This window comes from Acanthochromis polyacanthus, chromosome 11, assembly GCF_021347895.1.
Source record: "Acanthochromis polyacanthus isolate Apoly-LR-REF ecotype Palm Island chromosome 11, KAUST_Apoly_ChrSc, whole genome shotgun sequence".
In the NCBI taxonomy this organism is placed as follows: domain Eukaryota; kingdom Metazoa; phylum Chordata; class Actinopteri; family Pomacentridae; genus Acanthochromis; species Acanthochromis polyacanthus.
In genome coordinates, this window is record NC_067123.1 from 20,327,714 (window position 1) to 20,348,821 (window position 21,108).

The 21,108-nt window shown below is 39.6% G+C and overlaps 1 protein-coding gene across 1 annotated transcript in view; it reads left to right on the plus strand.

Annotated features, from left to right (window-relative positions):
* The window catches only part of LOC110951148 (collagen alpha-1(IX) chain-like), a 45,929-nt gene that overhangs the window by 2,838 nt on the left and 21,983 nt on the right, over positions 1-21,108 (plus strand). The window contains exons 2-6 of the mRNA XM_051955216.1: positions 11,955-12,040; positions 13,526-13,597; positions 14,637-14,766; positions 18,981-19,377; positions 19,765-19,845. Coding sequence (XP_051811176.1) covers positions 11,977-12,040; positions 13,526-13,597; positions 14,637-14,766; positions 18,981-19,377; positions 19,765-19,845 — 744 coding nt within the window. The 5' untranslated portion in view covers positions 11,955-11,976. The remainder of the gene's footprint in view (positions 1-11,954; positions 12,041-13,525; positions 13,598-14,636; positions 14,767-18,980; positions 19,378-19,764; positions 19,846-21,108) is intronic.

The window sequence follows — 21,108 nt, forward strand, 5'->3', positions numbered from 1 at the left end:
AGCAGGGTGACTACTTGTCTCCCTTTAAATAGGCAGACTGACTGATTATGAGTTTGGAAACACCTGTGATGTCAATTAAATGACACACCTGAGTTAATCATGTCACTCTGGTCAAATAGTTTTCAATCTTTTATAGAGGTACCATCATTTTTGTCCAGGCCTGTTTCATTAGTTTGTTTTTTTAAATAATTATGTTAATCAACAATTCAAAAGTAATGGCTGTTTTTGATTATTTAATTTTCAATAAATTTTTATTTATTGTTACTTTTGTGAGTTTCAAGTGATTTCAGTGAGAATTGTGGGTTTTTCCTTCTTTAACTGAGGGGTACCAACAATTTTGTCCACGTGTGTACTGTAGTAGCTTGCTAAGTCGCTGTTGTTGTCTCCAGTTGTGAACGGGATTGATTTGGAGTTGAGTTTCTCGCAGGATGATGAATATTTACTCTCTTGTAAGCTGTATTTTGATCTCCATCAACATTCGAGCAAAATATTTCCAGTTTAGCAGCTAAATGCTCCACTGTTCTAGCTTACTGGTTGCTTCTGCTGCTCTTTTTTCATTGATAACAGCAGGAAGTGATCTTGACAAGGGTCGAGCAAAACGATAAAGCAGAAAAACCAAAACAAAGGTCTGAAAGATGCACAAGCTGCTATGGAGTCGCAAACTACTGCAGAGGTGGGTGAAGTCAGTGTGAATTTTTCAAATAAAAGACAAACAAATTTCTTTATTTGTATCCTTTAACAACACATAGAAGTGTTTTCTGTGTTGACATCTGTCTGATTCCAAGGAACACAAAAGACACAATGAATCCAAAAAGTAACCACTGTCTCATTTGTTCCTGGCAGTCAGGTACTGCAATTAAAACACCATCTGTCCTGGTTAAACAACTCCTCACAGACTAATCACTTGTCAGATAAGGGGGAGGGGAGGATTATATCACAAATGAATAAAAAATGTTCATGGCACATAAGCTGCTGGCTTTGGTAACTGTGTGTTTAACTGTTGTCAGCAGTGGGACATTCGTTTCCTCTATCAAGCAGTTTGGTTCTTCTGTGTCTCTGATTCACCAAGTGAGTGCTGTTCTTGTGTTCTCTAAGCTTCACCTTCTGCTTAAAAAACCCAAAGTCAATTGCTGCTTTTCTCTCATGGCATTCTGCCATAAGCTCCAAGCACTCTTGATTAAGAGGGGAGCGCTGTTGATTTTCTCTCTCTTTTAGGCAGTTGCCAGAGCCCAGATAACCATATAGTCTGGGAAAAAAAGCTGGCACAAATATCAGAGAGGTTGCGCAGCAAGGACAGCAGTTCTCACACAGTCCCACTCCAAACGACAGATGACAGTAAGACTGCAGATGACAACAGGGACCGCTGTGGTTGAATGGTATATTTTGATTTGAATTTTTGATTAAAAATTGTTGCGATGCATTACATCTCTACAGACATCTGCCAAATCAACAGCATGGGGAGGGAGAATTATAGAATATTATCCTCATCACTGATGGGTATGAAAATGATGTGAATTGTATGCTCTAGGCTTCACATTTACTGGATGTCATCCAAATCCAGCATCTAAGGGAGATTTGGAGCAGCTCTGTCCACCCCCAACAGCAAAGCTTCAGATGATGATGACCTATTATCCCACCAGAAGCATTCAGCATAGCCTTGTGAACCTAGTAGTAAGGGTACCTTAAACGTGCATTTTTTTTGTTAAAGATGTTTTTTGGCTTTATTGATAGGACAGCTGTGAGAGAGAAACAGGAAAGTGAGGAGAAGAGTGGGGAGAGGACCTGCAGCAATGGGCCATGGGCTGGATTCTAATCTATGATCGATGCGTTGGGGACTATAGCCCTGTTTATGGCTCACCCACTCAACCTGTTGAGCTATACCGGGGCGTCCCATAAATGTGCATTTTTAATTTGTGCTCTACACACCTGAGTTGTTAGAGAAGAAACATTCAACATTTTCCCTTTCACTTGAAGTTTGACTGATGCTTTTACATCATATCATTATTTCTTTTGCAAAGGAATAAGGACAAACAACTGAAAAATTAGCACAACCAAATGGTATTTGTTGTTTTTGTTCTGGGTTTTCTGAAAATAAAACTGCACAAAATCTGGATGGACCTTGACTCATTACGATGGACATTGTAGCCGATAACAAAGATATGACACACAACACAGGTTGTGTCTATAATTAAATAATGTGCTTTTTTTATCAGAGCCATGAGAAAAATGGAAACCCTCAGAAACTAAAATGCTTGTAGCAGATTTCTGGTACATTTTTGGCTGATCTGCAGCAAAGACATTAGTTTGCCAAAAAAAAAAATGTTGTCAGAGGGCTTGCCAATGTTGTCCACTAGTGGGTTTGAACCTGCTGGTCAGCTGTTCTCTATGTGCCTGCGTGGGTTTCCTCCAGGTGCTCCGGCTACCTCCCACAGTCTGAACATATGGTTCGGGAGTTCAATGGTGATTCCAAATTATCATTCTGAGCATCACTGCTAGTCTGACTCTTTCTGCTGGCCCTGTGATAGATTGGCGACCTGTCCATGGTGTACCCCATGTCTTGCCAAGTGTCCACTCTTCCTGTGACTCCCTGAGGGATAAAATGGGTACAGCTAATGAATCAATTTATAATTTTTTTAATTCAAAGCGATTTAGCTGCACAGAAATATTTGCAAGAAACACATGAAGTGTGAATTTACAGCAAGCATGCTGCAACAATAAATATTGTAGCAAATCTACAGCAAATTAAAAAAAAAATTCCAATAAGTCAACTTTGAGTTTACAGAATATTTAATTTGTATCATAAAATAGGCATTTGCCACAAATTTGTTGGCAACATTACCAAAATTTAAATGCAACAGTTTCTCAGAAACCTTAAATATTCGTAAGAGAACATTAGCTCAGAATCAAACCAAAAATCTGCTGAAACTGCCCTGAACATCGGCAGCAATATTAGAGGTCTCAGTTATCAAGATTACAACTAGTTGCATTTTATCAGGTCAGAATACAATAAACTGTCCATTCTGACAGAACTGCAGCCACAGTTCCAATGATTTTCAAAAAAGTAACAGTGGTAACAAAGTAAATGCCTGGCATGGTTTTCCATTTCTTTTTTTGTCCTGTCTTTCTGCTAAGCTAAGCTAAGCTAAGCTAAACACATGCAAGTATAAGGTCTGTACTTTAAGCAAATGAAACTTCTGAATCAAATGAGAAGTTGTATTTGAAAATTATCCATCACGCTTCCGATTTATGTGTACTTGTGAGATCAACAGCTTTTATCATTAATGCTAGTTAAACTGACTGCTGTTATATAAGTAAATCACATTGCTAACTTAAGTTTGCATGTTGTACCTGTGCAGGCATGGATTTTCTCCAGGGGGGAAGGCAGGTGATATCCTGAACAGGTCACCAGTCTGTCATAGGGCTACATATTCAGACAAACAATCACACTCGCATTCACACCTACGGCCAATTTAGAATAACCAATTAACCTCAGCATATTTTTGGACTTTGGGAAGAAGCAGGACTACCCGGAGAAAACCCACACATGCACAGGGAGAACATGCAACTCTATACAGAAAGATCCCGGGAAGGCCAGGACGTGAACCGTGGATCTTCTAGCTGCACGGCAAAAGTGCTAACCATCACGCAGCCCAGTCCAAAAACATGCTCAGGTTAATTGATAATTCTAAATTGTTTATAAGTGTGAGTTTGAGCGTGCTTGTTTGTCTCCATATGTAGCCCTGTGATAGACTGGTGACCTGTCCTGGGTGTCCACTGTCACCTGGGATAGACTCCAGCCCCCCGGCGACCCTAATGAGGATTAAGCAGTGTGTAGACAATGGATGGATGAACATTGCTAACTTTATATGTCTTATATGTTTTCTACTGTCACATTACACTTTCAGATGGAATATTATCCATAAATGTTCCTTAAACTCATGGTTTGCTGGTATTTGATAGCTGATATTTATTTAGAGAGGCAAATGTGGAGGGATTTTTACCCATTCAGTCTAAGACTTGGACTGCACTACAAAGATGGATGATGACCAGCTCTGAAAAGTGAAGCCAATGTGGAAGTGCAATACCACAGAGTGCAGCTAGGTGTTGGCTCCAAAACCTTTTGGCACTCTGAAACTTCCATTCAAAACTCGTCATGAAAAGTTAAGCAAGCAATTCTTTTCCCAATATCATTATGATTTAATTAATTGTCTCATGCTGATTAGTGTTCTAATGGTCCATTTGAAAATAACACCATGATTAAACAAACAAAAAGGTCTAACAATGTGATGTTTAGGGTTTGTCTGACTGGATTTACATGTCAGGTCAGTAGTGAACATAGAGGAGTCATGCCAGTATAGGTGGCCCCATTGTCCACAGTAGACTCTGTTTTTTAGTCGTCCCACCCCTCATTCCACTCCAGATCTGCCCTCTTTTCCAAATCTTGTCACATTTGGCTGCAAAAACTATAACAAGGCCAGATAGAATGATCAAACTCAAGAGTTCAAAATGATGTGGGTGACATTATGGTGGCTGTGGGAACCTTTATTATATAGTTAATGTTTAAAATGTTCTCAGCTACATCCTCAAATGTGCCTGACACAGAAACTAGTGGTTATGAATCAGTCATGCAGGCTTGCTTAGGAACGAACTGTTTATATAGTAACTTAACAGTAATATACTATTTAGCCACCGCTGAGGTCACAGCATTACAGTTGTCAATTCAACCACAAAATGACCACAACATTTAGGCTGAACTAACTTAAGAATCGCTCATCATACATCATGGATTAAATTTTGACCTCAGTCATTGAATGTTTCATGCAGAAATGCACCTTGGGACTTAACTGTCCATCATTTTTTTTGTACACAAGCTCATAACCTTGGTTAATAACTGAAATGGGAGATTCCATCCTGATCCAAGTTGCAACTGTGAGTCCCATAACATTTTTTATTCCTTTATTTCATTACTGTTTAGCTGACTGGCTAAAAGTGCTGTGGAAGTTGTGTACAGGTTAAGTGAGTTGGCTTTTGTAAAGCTTCCATGTATGTTCATTATACCACACAATTTGTTAACTAGTGATCCTCATTGGTCCACAAGGTTATATTTGTCACCTCTCATGAAGTAAATTTACACTCATAGGACAGCCAAGGAATTATGGCAAGCAAACCAAGTGTCAGTGGACCACAGCTTGCTATTGTAGCCTTGTGACCAGAACACTCATTTCCACATAAGTATCAAGCTGTACTCTGCCTTGGCAAATGTGACTCTAGGTCACAAGTGTACGAGTCATGGGGCTAACCTCGTGGATGAATAATCACAAACTGTTTTCTCTTTCCCTCTGTCTGCACTGTCTGTGCCTGCTCTCTCACTGAAAGCAGGAGCTCTCAATTATCCACACTGGACACATGATCTCTGAGGAGGCCCAGCCACTGTATCAGGTTTCTCTTACAGCTCTCTCATACGGGCGTTGTGGTGTCGCTACACAAACAATTGATTCATGCAATATGATGCAGTAGCAAATGCCTTATCCTTGACCTTTATATCTTTGTGTGTAGTAAACTGCAGAGTATCAGATGACCGTGAGGTTATTGATCCTTATTGTTATATCATATAGCACGGAAAGCAACTGCTGAGATCAATAAACTTATCACCCAAGATATACACAGAAAGAATCTGAAAAATAAACAGCATTATGTCCAAAAAAGATGCTGTGGCAAAATCTAAATACTGTATGTTCAAGCCAAAGCACTCATAATGCTGCGAGGTAAAAGTGGTAAAGCACATTCATTTATAAACACAAGTGACATTTGCTTCAGAGAGCTCTGTACAGGGCAAAGTGGTTCCTGTCATTTTAAATGGCTGTGCACCATAGGAGCTGACATATCTTTTTGGGATGAGAAAGTCATACCTGTAAGAAATGTCAGCATATCTGTGCAAGCTAAAGAAGGTTCGAATGCCGCAATGAGGAGTGTCACCATGCATTTCCTGCTTTGAATTAATGTGATACTCCGGCAGGAAATCAGCCTATCGTAGCTTATTTTAGATTCCTACATCTTCTAAAGTGGAGATCAAACGCCATGAGATCAATTAGGCTACATGGCACGCAGGACGCATAAACAGCATGTCTGCCCGAGGCCCCTTTGGTAATGACAAGGCTTCCTTCATGTCAACACAACAGGCTAACATGCATTTTTCAGCTACACTGATGAGTACACATGATTATGAAATGCACATTTCATCACTCACTGGCTGCTTCTTTCCTATCCTGACGATAATTATTAAGGGAATTGCATACAGCCGGCACTTGTCATTAGGAGGCACCGCAAAGAAAAGAAGCGGGTGGAGGTGTTCACATGAAGGCCTATGGGCTTCTGCATCTTTTTAAGTGTTGGTAATAAAATGCAGTCGCCACCTCCTTAAGAACTCCTGGCCAATGGGAACCCATTGAACAAACTTTTATGTGTCCTCCGAAAATGCTTGAGCATCCCCTGCACCACTTCTCTCAGTCAGTTCTCAACATGCGCAGGTAGGACTGACTTCAGGGAGGGAATTTCATGTCCGCGGCTCCTTCTGCTCCTGCATCTCACAGCTGAGTGCCTCTTTGCCGAGCCCCGTCTGTCTCCCGTCACGGAGGGGAGTGAAACATGGCCTTCCACAGCTCTGGTTTGAAGAGGTAAATATCTCACATTGGGTTTCCGTCGGGGCTCTTCATCAGGGACTCTTCTCTCTGAGCTCTTTTGTCTAATTTCCATATTAATGAAGAGCCATTTCAATCTGACTAATAATCTATTTTTAATCTTCCTTTTGAGAGAGGAAACATCTATATTTCCCTCTCTCTCATTACTCAGTGGCTTTATGGGTGCAATAAGATCTAGCTGAGCATAGATTAAAGACACTGGCCCTTTGCCATTCAATCTGACCCACACATGCAGCATTTTAAAGCTACATTTCAACAGAGTTAAAAGCTATTAAGCTTCTACTCCTCAGCACTTCACTGTTTCCATTCAGTTTGTCAAGAAAATGCCTGAATGGAAGAATTCTTATCTGACTAGTGCCTCTGGTGTCATCATCTCTAAAGACTTTTTTTGCATATCTACAAAACTGCACAAAGTCACTCAGTTTTTCTGCAACAGTCAACTTGACCTTGACTATACCGTACCGACTATACTCGACTGCTTCATGATCAACTGTGACACATTTGGGGGCAATTAAGATAAATGAGAGCGCAAAAGTCATGCCAGGATTGTTGGCTCGCTCTCAGCATTCTGGGAGCCCCGAAGTGGCATCACAACATGGGTGGCAGAGAGGGGAAAGTCCCATCAAATGTTGATGAATGTCAGGAATTAAAGCAGATGACATGTCATTACCTAATTGGCTTGACTGATTGATTACATAACAGGATATTTACAGGAATATACGGGGAATTTTTTGGTCCTCTGATGTTAAATTTGCAGTTTCTCCGCTTTTTGGCGGCAGTAAATACAGCATCTGTGTGTAATGTGAGTAACTACAATTTTAACACAGTACCTTTATCTTGAAGGATGCACATTACACACACTTATACTTACAGTGAACACACCATCGGTGCATGCTTCATGTTATAGGAAGCTCTGCCTGCAGCTCAAAAGCCTCCATTAGGAAAGCTGTCATCTTCATCAGTCTCCAGACGGCTTTTGAGAAATTCCTTACATTGACAACTTACCCCGAAGGATTTCTTTGCCTGCAACGCTTAAAAACAGAAAATAGTTTTTGCAAGACTCTTGCTGTGCTAGCTTAACTGTGAGGACAGATACAACCTGAACAGAACTATATTAAGTGAGGCGTTTATTGATCTTTCTCTTCCCACCCTCTCCTCTTCAGTTGTTGTGTTCAGAACTATGAGAATAGCTGCAATCCCAAGACAAGTTTATTGTGCAATTACATAAAGAGCCCTTTTAAGGAAAACAAAGCAACATTTAAATCACACTTTGCAGAAAATAGGTTTGATTGGATTACTGTTACCAGTCTTGAAAGAATTCTTGCTGAGAGTTAAATGAGAAGATCGATGACACTCTCATACTATATCTGCCAGCAGCCAGTTTCACAAAGATAGACTTTCACAATGGCTTAGATCACTATATTTATATATTTAGCATCTCTCTGAAGCCTCATCAAGCTAACAGTCAAACTACAGATAGACATCTAAAGTCACCCACTGCACAAAACTGAGTATGTCCGAAAGTGGAATGAATTTGCTGTCAACTCTGAGGAATTAAGAATTTTAAACCCAAACACATGATAGACTAAGCTGCTCTGCTGGATGAATTCTGCAAAGAAACACAATGCAAAAAGAGAAAATATTTCCAATAATGTGAAGCTTTAATGTATCAATGCCTAGATTCACTTATCAGGGGGCCAGGGGGCTGAAGTTTTCATTTGGCCCATATTGTGGCAATTTGATAAATGTCACATTGCACCATGTGAGCACAGGGTTCCTCTAAAAGGACACAGCCACAAAATGATCTAATACTGCCAACTCCTCCTTAGTCGATGTGTTGGATTCAAGCTCTTATTCAATTAATGAAACTACCAAAAATGTGTCTTTTGGGACCTCGGTGGTCTGAGGCAATTGCACACTTTGGAAGGTTGATGAGTCAGCCCTGTGCAGACATGGCAGAGCTGAGATTGTGATGGCTTCTTTTCACGGCAGGGATGATTGACTGACTAGCCAGTCCAATTCAGGATTGTGTGCTCTGGCAAATGAAAATGACTAGAAACCTCAATCACACCGCAGCATCATGGCCAATTTGCCACAAATGACTCATTTTAGTTATATTCCATTGATCAGTCAGATTTTTCTTTATCTTGATTCCCAAAGGAATATAATCAGCCATCTATTCAGAATTCAGGGGAAAATCGGGATATCACGCTTGGAAGATGGGGGTGCTATTCCAAACACTGTGGGGTTGGAACAAACCGGCTTCCACTGTGGAAACGGACATGACTTGGGGATGTATTCTGTATATACAGCATATTATCTCTTTTATAACTTTTTTATGAAAGATCTTTCTATTCAATGTGTAATTACAGTGAGAATGAAACAAACAAAAAAAAACATCTTGTTATGTACGTGGGTCATATTTGTGCATTAATTTATTATTTGTTTATTGCCATAGCCTATAATTATCACAGGCTATGATGGTGTTTATCAGCATATCTACCATCTGCAGATAGATACACTGCTTTTATATACACCTAAGTTCCTTGATTAAAAAATAATAAACTAATAAAGCAAATTCACTAATTTTGTGCCATTTGCCAGCAGACATCACTGATTGTTACCCATTATATCTGGCTCTTGGCTCTAAGTTAAAGACACTAGTCAGGCTTTATGTTTTTTAGACTTTCCAACTTGTACTAATCTAGTGACCTAACACTTAAAACTAGATTAATGCTCAACGTGATTAAATTCTGAATTCCATCTTCAAAGTGCTCCTCCACTCACAGCACCAAATCTAACATAAAAGATGACAGACCAAACACATCGTCTTATGGCTGGCGATATCATAGTGAATTTAACTTTAATAGATTAGACTATTAGACTGTTATTTGGAATAGCTGTTAAATTGCAGAGCAACATGATTGAGAAAAATGTGTTGTGATTTTGACACACAAACTGTATCTGTTGCTCTATGTCATGATTTTAGACTAAAATTGGTGCTTAAATGTGAAAAAAGTCTGAAAGTGGCTAGAAAGACAAAAGCTAATATATCCAGAGATATTAAATCTGTCCACAAGAATCTCTATATCTCCCTAATCCAGTTAGTTATATCTTTTTTTTTCTTCATTTGGACAAAAGCTGATGTGAAAATACAATTTTTTCCAATAATATAAGCACACCAGCTCCTATTTTTAATCACAACTTAAAGGAACAAGTATTACGTAAGGATCACAAAGAAAACCATTGAAAGGGTTTCTCTAATGTCACATTTCATCACTGACATGTAGTTGATCAATCTAGAACGGACAGATTGATGTTGAAGGCAGAGACCCAGTCCCACCAGTGCTCCGGAGATGCTCCTTTATTGTGAAGGGCACAACGTTAGAGACCGACGCTTCCTCTGAAAAGACCCTGATGACTTAGCCATTAGTCATTCCTCTGACAGTACACACGCAAACACATACTCCTCAAGCAAACCCACACAACTGCGAGAAGAGTTCACACACTTGAGATGGGTTACACCTCCAGTAACACCGCCTCCATTTTATCCATTTCTCAGACTGACGAGCTACAACCTCTGCCTTTGGGAAAGAGACCTCACTATCGCTATCAGTCATGTTGATGATGGATTTGGGATAGCTGTGGAGAGGCGTCACAACTCGGTGCACACACACACATCAAGGAAGCTCAAAGAGGACAGGGAGATAATGTGAAAGTGAAAGTGTGGACAAAATGTTCCACTGCTCCAACACATGTACCACAGTGAAAGATCACCTTGGAAACCTGCAAGGCGATTACTGTCATTTATCACGTACCCTCTCCGTTTGAGTACACATATTAGACTACTTTTATTGCATGCAATGGTAAAGCACCTCATTTATTCTTATTTAAGCGTTTAGTAAATATGTGCATAAGTAGTTCTAAAGGTTTGTAGTGCATCATATCCTCTGTAAAGCAATCTTGAAGACAAATGGTGTTTGCATAGAGACAAGCCTGCCATGAGGGCAGAAATACTATGCTATCTTACATGCTGGAAAAAGCTGTAGTTTGTGTCAGTACATGTCGAGTGCGGTGCACCAAAAATACCAAGATGTCCCTCTACAACTGGTTGCATTTTGCATGATGCATGCAAGCCAGAATGTGGCACATGACAGGTGATATCACTCTTAGGACTGTGCAAAATATTCATAGGAATACATGCAATATTATGATGAAGTAGTATGTCTCAAATATATGTTATACTCACAGAAGAAACAAATAAAAAGAAAGCGACACAGGGCTTGTTTGCTTGGCTAAGATAACCTGGCCTCAAAGCCATAACAGTATATTTTAAGCAGTATGTAATGTAAGCAAACATGTTAGCTAGCTTGCTAATTTTTTTTATCATCATAAATACTGTATGCTGACTTTTTTTCTGTGTGTAGCTCAGTAGGCATTGAGTTAGTGATAAACTTAACTTTCCTTAATGGTACTTTTAGTCATTTTTGGCCATTTTTTGAACCAGAAACCAGTTGTAAACACACCACTGACATACTATCACCTATGAAAATACATGAGATGTGTTAGCAAAGAGGTGCTTGTACAAAAGATACAGAGCAACATTATCATTCATGTGAAGTCCTTATGGGCTTTTCTTGCTTAATATCATTCAAAATGCACTATCATTTTGTTCTAGGCATCTCTATCTTCTTAGAAAAGCATCTTTAGCTAAATGGTTAAAGGGGAAAAAGCATAAGCAAAAAGATCCTAACCAGTTCCGAACAGCTAACAGCTTAGGTAACAGTTATCTGCAGCATTATCGTTACAAGTGACGTTTTAATGACAGGTGGTTCATTCTTTTTTATATGTGTAAATAATGTAACTAAACCATGACGATGACCACTTTATCAAAGGTTTTACACCTCATATTTCTCTAAAATTGCTTTGAGTTTAACTTCAGTTAATCTGGTAGAAGGTGTGTGAAAAAGCTCTTTCTCAAACAATAATTTTACCTCCAAGTGGCATTTACTGTCACATCACATTTACAATAATCTTTTTTTCTTTTAAAATCTTCACTAGAATGCCAACCAAACACAGTTTGAAGGACCGCTGTAAACTTTTCTTCTTTTCATGTGCCCAGGCTGAACACCAAGGTCGCCCACTAAGTGCTTCATGTCATCCCTGCAGTGTTTGATTGATTCAGACAAAAAAGAAACTGTCAAAGAGAATGAGACGCATGACTGAATACTGATTTTCTCCATCATTCCTGAACAGAAAGCAACTGTGCAGCCTATTGATGCCGGCGTACACCCCCGCCTGCGTGGCTCTTCTGTCCCTGGTCCTCGCTCCGGCTCTAGGACGTAAGTCACCCACAGCGCTGTGCACAATTATTGACATACCACAAAATCAAAGTACCTTATTTTGCATGGATGCCACCATTACTGTGAGTCTGTTTGTCTTGTAAGCACTGACAAAGAGGGTAAATGTTAACGCCCACATGCTGACTGTTTCCTGGCCATTCTCTTTATTAGAACTCACAAAGCAAAGGCCAGAAATAGCTGACCCGCTGTGCTGGTCTGTGTCGTAGGATTAAATCAGATTAAACGTCCCCTCTGATAATCACAACAAACCCATTCTCTGTTGTTGTTTGGGGAAACAATAAATCTGAAATGAACACACAGTGAGAGTCAGATACAGTAGGTGTACTGCTTTGTGAAATTCGCCTCATTATCAGGGTGCGCACATGCAAGTGCATGTGAAATCTTAACTGTGGTTCATCTCCAGCTCGTTGCACTAATGACTGGCTTTCTGAGCGTAATGCCGCGGCAGGCAGTAACTTTAACAACTTGAGGCCCACATGCGCAGTCAGATAAGTGTTTAGCGGTGGTAAATATGGGATTATAAATACCGTCTCACCACTTTATCTCATTTCTCAGCAGTTTATATGGGATGTGGGAACGGCCTCCAGATGTGTGGTGTTCGCGCTGCACATTGTAAATGAGCTGACTCAGGCTATTGACTGGGGAGCCCCTCTGGCTGTCACCATCCTTGTTTCATGAAGTTTTTTGGAAGGTTTCTCCCATTCAAAACTTCAAAGGAAGACTTCAGAATAGTGCCCTCTTCTGACACATCCCAGAAAGTGATTTTGCCGTATGAAGTGGTGTTATCCGCTGCATGTTGTGTCCCTAGCATGAAGCAACCTGTTTAATCGTAACCTATGGAGGCCTTTATCTATCAAATATCAACTTTACTGAAGTCACACACAATTTGTATTCATGTCACTTTGTTAATAGCGAAGAAAAACTAGGCCAGTCTATGCTATGAACATAAACTTATGGATTTTTCCAGCATGTGTGTAATATTAATGATGAAAGCAGAAATGAAATGGCAGCGTGATGTATGACAGGTTGCAGTTTTCATCCAAATAGGCTTTCATCTTGATAAATCACATGTACAATATGTTTCTGATGACATATGGTTCACAGTATCTGCTGTATTTATCAAGATTGTGTTTCTGGCTTTGATGACATATTTGGATCATAAGAGGTGGCTGAGAGCTCTACTTTATAAATCTCAAACACTGGGCTGATTAGTCTGTATTCATGCTTGGGGATGGGTGATTATGTGAAACACTATAAGGGAGCCCTGCATTAAAAATGAACCAAAGTGCATTGTGATGTTAATCTATGGTGACATTAAAGACCTTGCCCTTTCCTTGTAGCTGTCTCTTAGAAGACGCCAACTGAATTAAACTGACCACTAATGTATTGCATTTGTCCAGTTCAACAAAAAATAGGAGAAGAACACGCATGAAAAGATGATTCCGCTTTGTTTCGTCCTGTCAGAACTAGACCTGAACCGACTGGATGGCGATACCGTCTGCCCACCAATGAGAAGCGGACAAGATGACCTTCCAGGTAAAGCACTCTTCGGGGCACCTAACAAGGTTGTAGTCACAGAAGAGTGAAAGCAGCAGCTGTAAAACCACAAGCTGAAGACTTCAAAAATCTCTAAAGGAGGAAATAGAGTATCTGAAGGAAGGTGGTGAGTTTAATTAGTTGAACAGGGTGGGCCACCTAATGCCTTGAGGCACATTTGGATTTCAAATGAGCCAAATAAAATGTTCCACTTGAGTTTTACACAACACTACTCAGAACAGTCTGAACTCAGCAAGATTGTAATTGCTCACCACTGCTCTGTTCACTCCTTCAACACATCTGTGCACATTCTGCTCTGTGGTTGGATTAAGTAATGCCTGCACCATTTTTGTTTGTTGTTGTCAAGAAAAAAAATTCTTATTTCACTTATTCCATATGGGAGCCATTATGAGTCTTCCTTATTTCATTATCTCAGCTTAGACTTTCATAAATATCCTATGACCATAAAATTAAAAAGTAAAGAGTTGTTTCCCTGATTTTATTTAAATTAAGAACACAATATTGTAAGTTTAGCTGAGACTTGTATAAACTAATTAAAGTAACTGTTTAATCAGAATAGCTTAATCTGGGAAAATTATTTTCCATAATGTGTTAATTCATTATTAACGGCATGAATTTCATTTTATTTTATTTGTTTTCCATAGATATAACATTATTGTACATGTCAGTGGTAGTACTCAGATTCGTTTTTGAATAGAAAACTGAGACTGTTGCACAGATTATTATTTATATTGCACAGATTGTACGTTAGTAGAAAATAACGATATGGCATATAGCATAGTAGCACCACTACACTACATCTGAAAAACTATAGGAGTGCTAATGCTGAAATGTACAATGCTGATGATATGGCTCAAAACCCTTCTGCAACGATTGTAATTGATTATAATGAGAACAGCACATGCTTCTTCATTAGTACTATTATTAGAGCCTATACTGTAATACTTTTTAATTGTGCGGCTGTGTGAACACCACAGATTGTTGTCTTGTCACAGAATTTTTACATTATCCCACACAGGTTTTGATCTGATCACCCAGTTTCAGCTGGACGTGATTCCCCTGAAAGGTGTGCGGAAGGTGGATGGCTCCACACCCCTCCAGGTGGCCTACCGCCTTGAAAGGGAGGCCAACTTCCAAATTCCAACCATGTAAGTACAGTAAAAGAAAACAGATAAAAATACACACAAATGTCAAGCAGCAGCAGCAGTGGTCTGCTCACACAGGTGTTGTATTATTACAGGTCCGGCACAGATGTTACTGTGTGGTGAGCAGCATATAATTGGTCAAAGGCAAACATGTCTGGACCTATTTGGCATGTCTTTTAGATGCAAAGGCAGAGGAGAAATATTTTGTGTATGTGTGTGTGTGTTTGAGTGAGTGGGATTGGAAAAGCACCTTGGCCTCCGTTTGAAGGTTTTTTTGTATTTCCAGGAAATGTGAAGAGCCATATTTTACCATGCCTTTTTAGGGATGATTTATCTTGAGTTTGGTATAAACATATAATAGCATGTGCTGACAGCAGCACTGGTTTCCTGTCAAGATTTTCCTAGGTTTGTAATTAAAGGTTATCAGTACCAATCCGGTGGGTTTAACTCCACTTGGGAGCCCAGGGGCAAAAACACTCTGTGGGCCAGAGAAACCCAACCACATCATAACTGTGGAATATTTTATAGACTACATTTAATATATATATATATATATATATATATATATATATATATATATATATATAGAGAGAGAGAGAGAGAGAGAGAGAGAGAGAGAGAGAGAGAGCAAAAGAGAGAGAGAGAAAATACATGTACTACAGTTCAAAAGTTTGGGGTTGCCCAGACAATTTCATGTTTCTCATGAAAACTGACTCTTTTATTCATGTGCTAACATAGTTGCACAGGGATCAACACCATTAGCTAACATGTAGAATTAGAACACAAGAGTGATGGTTGCTGGAAAATGTTCCTCTGTACTCCTATGTAGATATTCCATTAAAAAGCTGCCATTTCCAGCTACAACAGTAACTTACCACATTCCCACATTCTCAATGTCTAGACTGCATTTCTGATTCATTTATTCTCTTCATTATTTTAAAAAAATAAGGACATTTCTAAGTGACCCCAAACCTAATATATATATATATATATATATATATATATATATATATACATACATACATATAAGATTATACACACGTGGACAAAATTGTTGGTACCCCTCCGTTAAAGAAGGAAAAACCCACAATTCTCACTGAAATCACTTGAAACTCACAAAAGTAACAATAAATAAAAATTTATTGAAAATTAAATAATCAAAAACAGCCATTACTTTTGAATTGTTGATTAACATAATTATTTTAAAAAACAAACTAATGAAACAGGCCTGGACAAAAATGATGGTACCTCTATAAAAGATTGAAAACTATTTGACCAGAGTGACATGATTAACTCAGGTGTGTCATTTAATTGACATCACAGGTGTTTCCAAACTCATAATCAGTCAGTCTGCCTATTTAAAGGGAGACAAGTCGTCACCCTGCTGTTTGGTGAAAAGGTGTGTACCACACTGAACATGGACAACAGAAAGCGAAGGAGAGAATTGTCCCAGGACATCCGAAAAAAAATTATAGACAAACATCTTAAAGGTAAAGGCTATAAGACCATCTCTAAACAGCTTGAAGTTCCTGTGACAACAGTGGCTCATATTATTCAGAAGTTCAAGACCCACGGGACAGTAGCCAACCTCCCTGGACGTGGCCGCAAGAGGAAAATTGATGACAAATTGAAGAGACGGATCGTTGGAATTGTATCCAAAGAGCCCAGAGCAACCTCCAAAGAAATTAAAGGTGAACTCCAAGGCCAAGGTACATCAGTGTCAGATCGCACCATTCGTCGTTGTTTGAGCCAAAGTGGACTTCATGGGAGACGACCAAGGAGGACACCACTGCTGAAAAAAACTCATAAAAAAGCGAGACTGGAATTTGCAAAAATGCATGTTGACAAGCCACAAAGCTTCTGGGAGAATGTCCTTTGGACAGATGAGACCAAACTGGAGCTTTTTGGTAAGGCACATCAACTCTATGTTCATAGACTCAAAAACCAAGCATACGAAGAAAAGAGCACTGTCCCTACGGTGAAACATGGAGGAGGCTCAGTAATGTTTTGGGGCTGCTTTGCTGCATCTGGCACAGGGTGTCTTGAAAGTGTGCAAGGTACGATGAAATCTGAAGACTATCAAGGCATTCTGGAGAGAAATGTGCTGCCTAGTGTCAGAAAGCTTGGTCTCAGTCGCAGGTCATGGGTCTTCCAACAGGACAACGATCCAAAACACACAGCCAAAAACACCCAAGAATGGCTGAGAGAAAAGCGTTGGACTATTCTAAAGTGGCCTTCTATGAGCCCAGATCTGAATCCCATTGAACATATGTGGAAGGAGCTGAAACATGCCATTTGGAGAAGACACCCATCAAACCTGAGACAACTGGAGCTGTTTGCTCATGAGGAGTGGGCCAAAATACCTGTTGACAGCTGCAGAACGCTCATTGACAAATACAGAAATCGTTTAATTGCAGTGATTGCCTCAAAAGGTTGTGCAACAAAATATTAAGTTATGGGTACCATCATTTTTGTCCAGCCCTATTTCATTAGTTTGTTTTTTTTAATAATTATGTTAATCAACAATTCAAAAGTGATGGCTGATTTTGATTATTTAATTTTCAATAAATTTTTATTTATTGTTACTTTTGTGAGTTTCAAGTGATTTCAGTGAGAATTGTGGGTTTTTCCTTCTTTAACTGAGGGGTACCAACAATTTTGTCCACGTGTGTATATATAAGATTATATGTTTTCTGTTTTAAATGTGCTACTCCCCTCTAATGATCTTATGTGACATTGTCTTTTATCATGTTTTTCTTTTTATCTTATTATTATTATTATTATTATTATTATTTTATCTTGCTTCTGACTGTTTTACAGTTTAAATTTGGACTACCTTATAAACAGCACTTTGAATTGCATTGACCTTTGTTAAAGATACTATTTAGGATATCTATTTTGAAACTTTAAATACAACATATTAATTTGTCAGTTTCACTACTTTAAATGACTACTCACTTTGTAAGTCAGCAGAAGGCTTTTTACAGGAGAATCTCTTTGAAAAAGAGATGACTCTAAGAGCAAGTTCAGAATTGTCTTTTTACTATAATTTATAAGCCGATTTACGGGCATTCATTTGAATTGATTTGCTTTCTGTTTTGGAATGTCCATGTCATTCTATGAAATTCTAAATCCTGTCAAACTGCCACAAAGCGCATGGAATATTTTATCCCCCTCCTTGCCCTATAAAGTTAATTCCTGTCCACATGGGACTATAGTTGACCTGTGCATGTCAGCTCTGGGGCTGGTTAGCACAGCATCCCGATGATCAAAACACTTTTTTATCCCATCCTTAAAACCTCTGAAAGATGAGGTGTGAAGTAAATCATTTCCAATAAGTGGTTTCAGGACAGAGTGTGCAGGTTAAAGACTTCACCACCGTTATATAACCAGAGACATCCCCTGGTGTTTCCCAGTGTGCCTGCTCCAGTCTGTTTCGGCTAATCTTTTCCTGCAGGCCAGCTCTCCTTAGAAGCTGTTATGTAACTCGCTGGCACCCTGCACTGTCACACTGAATGTAAATACGTGTTTATTCCCCCTACAAGTCCAGTGGCACAGACTGAGCTTTGAAGTCCACCCTTGCTTTGGCTGTGCTCCCTCTCTTTACTTCTGCAGGGCAAAAGCGGCACATACTTCAGACTTTCTCACCTCAGGCGACCCTTGAGAGAGAGGTCTTCATTTGTTTTACTGGGTTACAGGAAACTCCTTTTTTCATTGCCTCACCTTGATCGTTTACAAGACGTCAGTAAAAGTCCGGCTGCAGCACCCATCTATGAATGCACCACCCACTGAGAATCTGGCTTGTTAAAAGACACAGAAAGTACCAGACTGTGGATGTTAACCAGTACTGCATGTTGTAACTGAACTACTGATTTATGCACTTAGACAGCCTCTCTCACAGTATCTCATTTGTGATATAATAGCATGCTTTTAAACCTATCTTTGGTTCTTTGAAGCATATAGCTTTAATTTGAATCTCAAAAGCAGCGATGACAAGCCTTTGAGTTATTTTCATCCAAATCTCGCACTTGATTTTATGATAGTTTTGTAGAATACTGCTTGTTTTGTGATCATGAATTAACATTGACATTAAAGATATTTTGAGAGTTATAGCATGGCCGGGTGTAAGACATCTCTGAGTGTTCCCTTTGACTGGTATAGTTTGATGAATCTGAATATTCAATTGATTTCAACCTCTGTTCCTTGCTTCCCCTCAGGCTGAACTTTCCTCGTGGCTTCCCTGACGAGTACTCCTTCATGGCGACTTTTCGCATGATCAAGAACACAGTGAACAAGGTGTGGAACGTCTGGCAAATAGTGGACGAAGACGGCTACAAACAGGCCGGACTGAGGCTGAATGGTGACCAGCAGGCTCTTGAGTACTTCCTGATGGGCGCAGATGGAAACCTGCAGACCGTCACTTTCCCCGGCCTTTCTGTGCTCTTCAACACCAAGTGGCACAAAGTGATGATCGGCGTGGAGCGCGACCAGGTCACTCTGTACGTGGACTGTCAGCCTGTGGATAAGAAACCCATCAAGGGCAAAGGCCCCATCAACACGGAGGGAGACACTCTTATTGGCAGACTGGATGCTGATCCCGACGCCTCCGTAGTGGTAAGCAAGGGTGAAGAATTGCCTGCTGCATTTAATAATGTTCACCGACTCTGCTTACAAGCATTGTCAGGGAAATGGTGCTCTCTGCGAATAAACACATTCAGGTTTATGTGTGTGCTGAGCTCTGCTATAATTCTAAAGTGCTGCTGTCACAGCAAAGCTGCTCAGCTGGGTTCCAGTGGGGGGGGAGAAAAAACGTAATCCCTGCAGAAAATTGCATTGGTGGAAAATCATGCTCAACAGCCCATATAGAGGACACTGAGTCAAAACTACAAAGAAATAACCGCACCATGACAAAAGAATTTCGAGATACTTTTTCCTGTGTAACGTATCAAAATGACTCCAGATTGGTATTGTATATGCAGTAACATTGAAATCTTTTTTCAGTTCGAGCTCCAGTGGATGTTGATTCACTGCGACCCAAAGAGAGCCCAGAGAGAGAGCTGCAACGAGCTGCCTGCTGCTGAGGTACAGTAACAAGGACTCGGGGCTGCTCGACGTGTGCTGCGGTTTGTGGTTTTATTCAGGTTGATGGAGCTTCCAGAATGCTGAAGGGGAGCAGCAAAAAATGCTGAGATGGAGCTGCAGAAGTGTAACAAATACTCTGTCAAGCAGTTTCAGTTTTGCTACATCCAGAGGTTGCAGTTCAAGTTGGATGATTTAGAGATTTATTTTTATTTTTATGTTATTTTATTTGTCAAGCAGCAAGTTATAGTTCTACAACATTTCTTGGAGTCAGAGCTGTTCCATTACATAAGATCTCATTGAAAGCAGTGTTAAACCTCAATGCATCGAGCCAAAACACAAACCCCAATCAGCAAACTGGCAAGCTTTAACAGCACAGAGGAAGTGTGATTACATGTGAAGTGTGAGTTCAGAAACCCAGCCTGCACAGTACGTGGAGTGCCGCACTTTTGTGGCTCCATTCAAATTTAGCACAGAAGGATAAAACATGCCAGATGACATCTGCATCATAAAAGTTACAAAGGATGGAGGTAGTTACTGCATGACACCCACCAACAACAACATGGCTCTGGAGGGTTACTTCTAATCTGTAGCGTTAGTGTACTGCAAAAAACTCATAGATGATGAAGATGAATTCAAAGTGTCAGTCATGGATACATACAGTATAATGCATCTTACTGGACACTGACATAACAGGTAAATGAAAGCTGGATTTCCAAAATGTTCTCTTTTTTTTTGTTATTTTAAAGTATGTTATTAGAAAAAGTCAATGAAAATACCAAAATTCTGGAGAAAAAAACAATCTTCCTCTGTTACACAAAACCTTTCAAACTTGCTTGAAGTAGTTTTTTTTTAATATATGGGAGATGACAACATTTAACTGACACAACTGATCAGCCCATGAGAGAACTAGAAAACACTCAGAGAGTGCAGTACTCTGTCAAGGCTGCTCAGTCGTTATATCATTTCCAATGGCTGAATTTTTTTTTTTTTGTATTGCGGATCCAGACTATAAAACTGCCAAAACCTAATCAGTTGGTCCTTTTGTCATTTCTGACCTTCCCTGAAAATTCCATCCAAATCCGTTAATCCGTTTTTCAGTAATGTTGCTAACAGACAGATAGGTCAGTCGATACCGATTTTCCATTGGATTTGGGCCACTTTTGACCCATGTTGCGGATCAAAGGATTAAAAATGTTTTTTCTCCACCCATTTTGCTAAAATGAGAAACAAATTGTCAACACCGACATTTGACTGCAAGAAAAA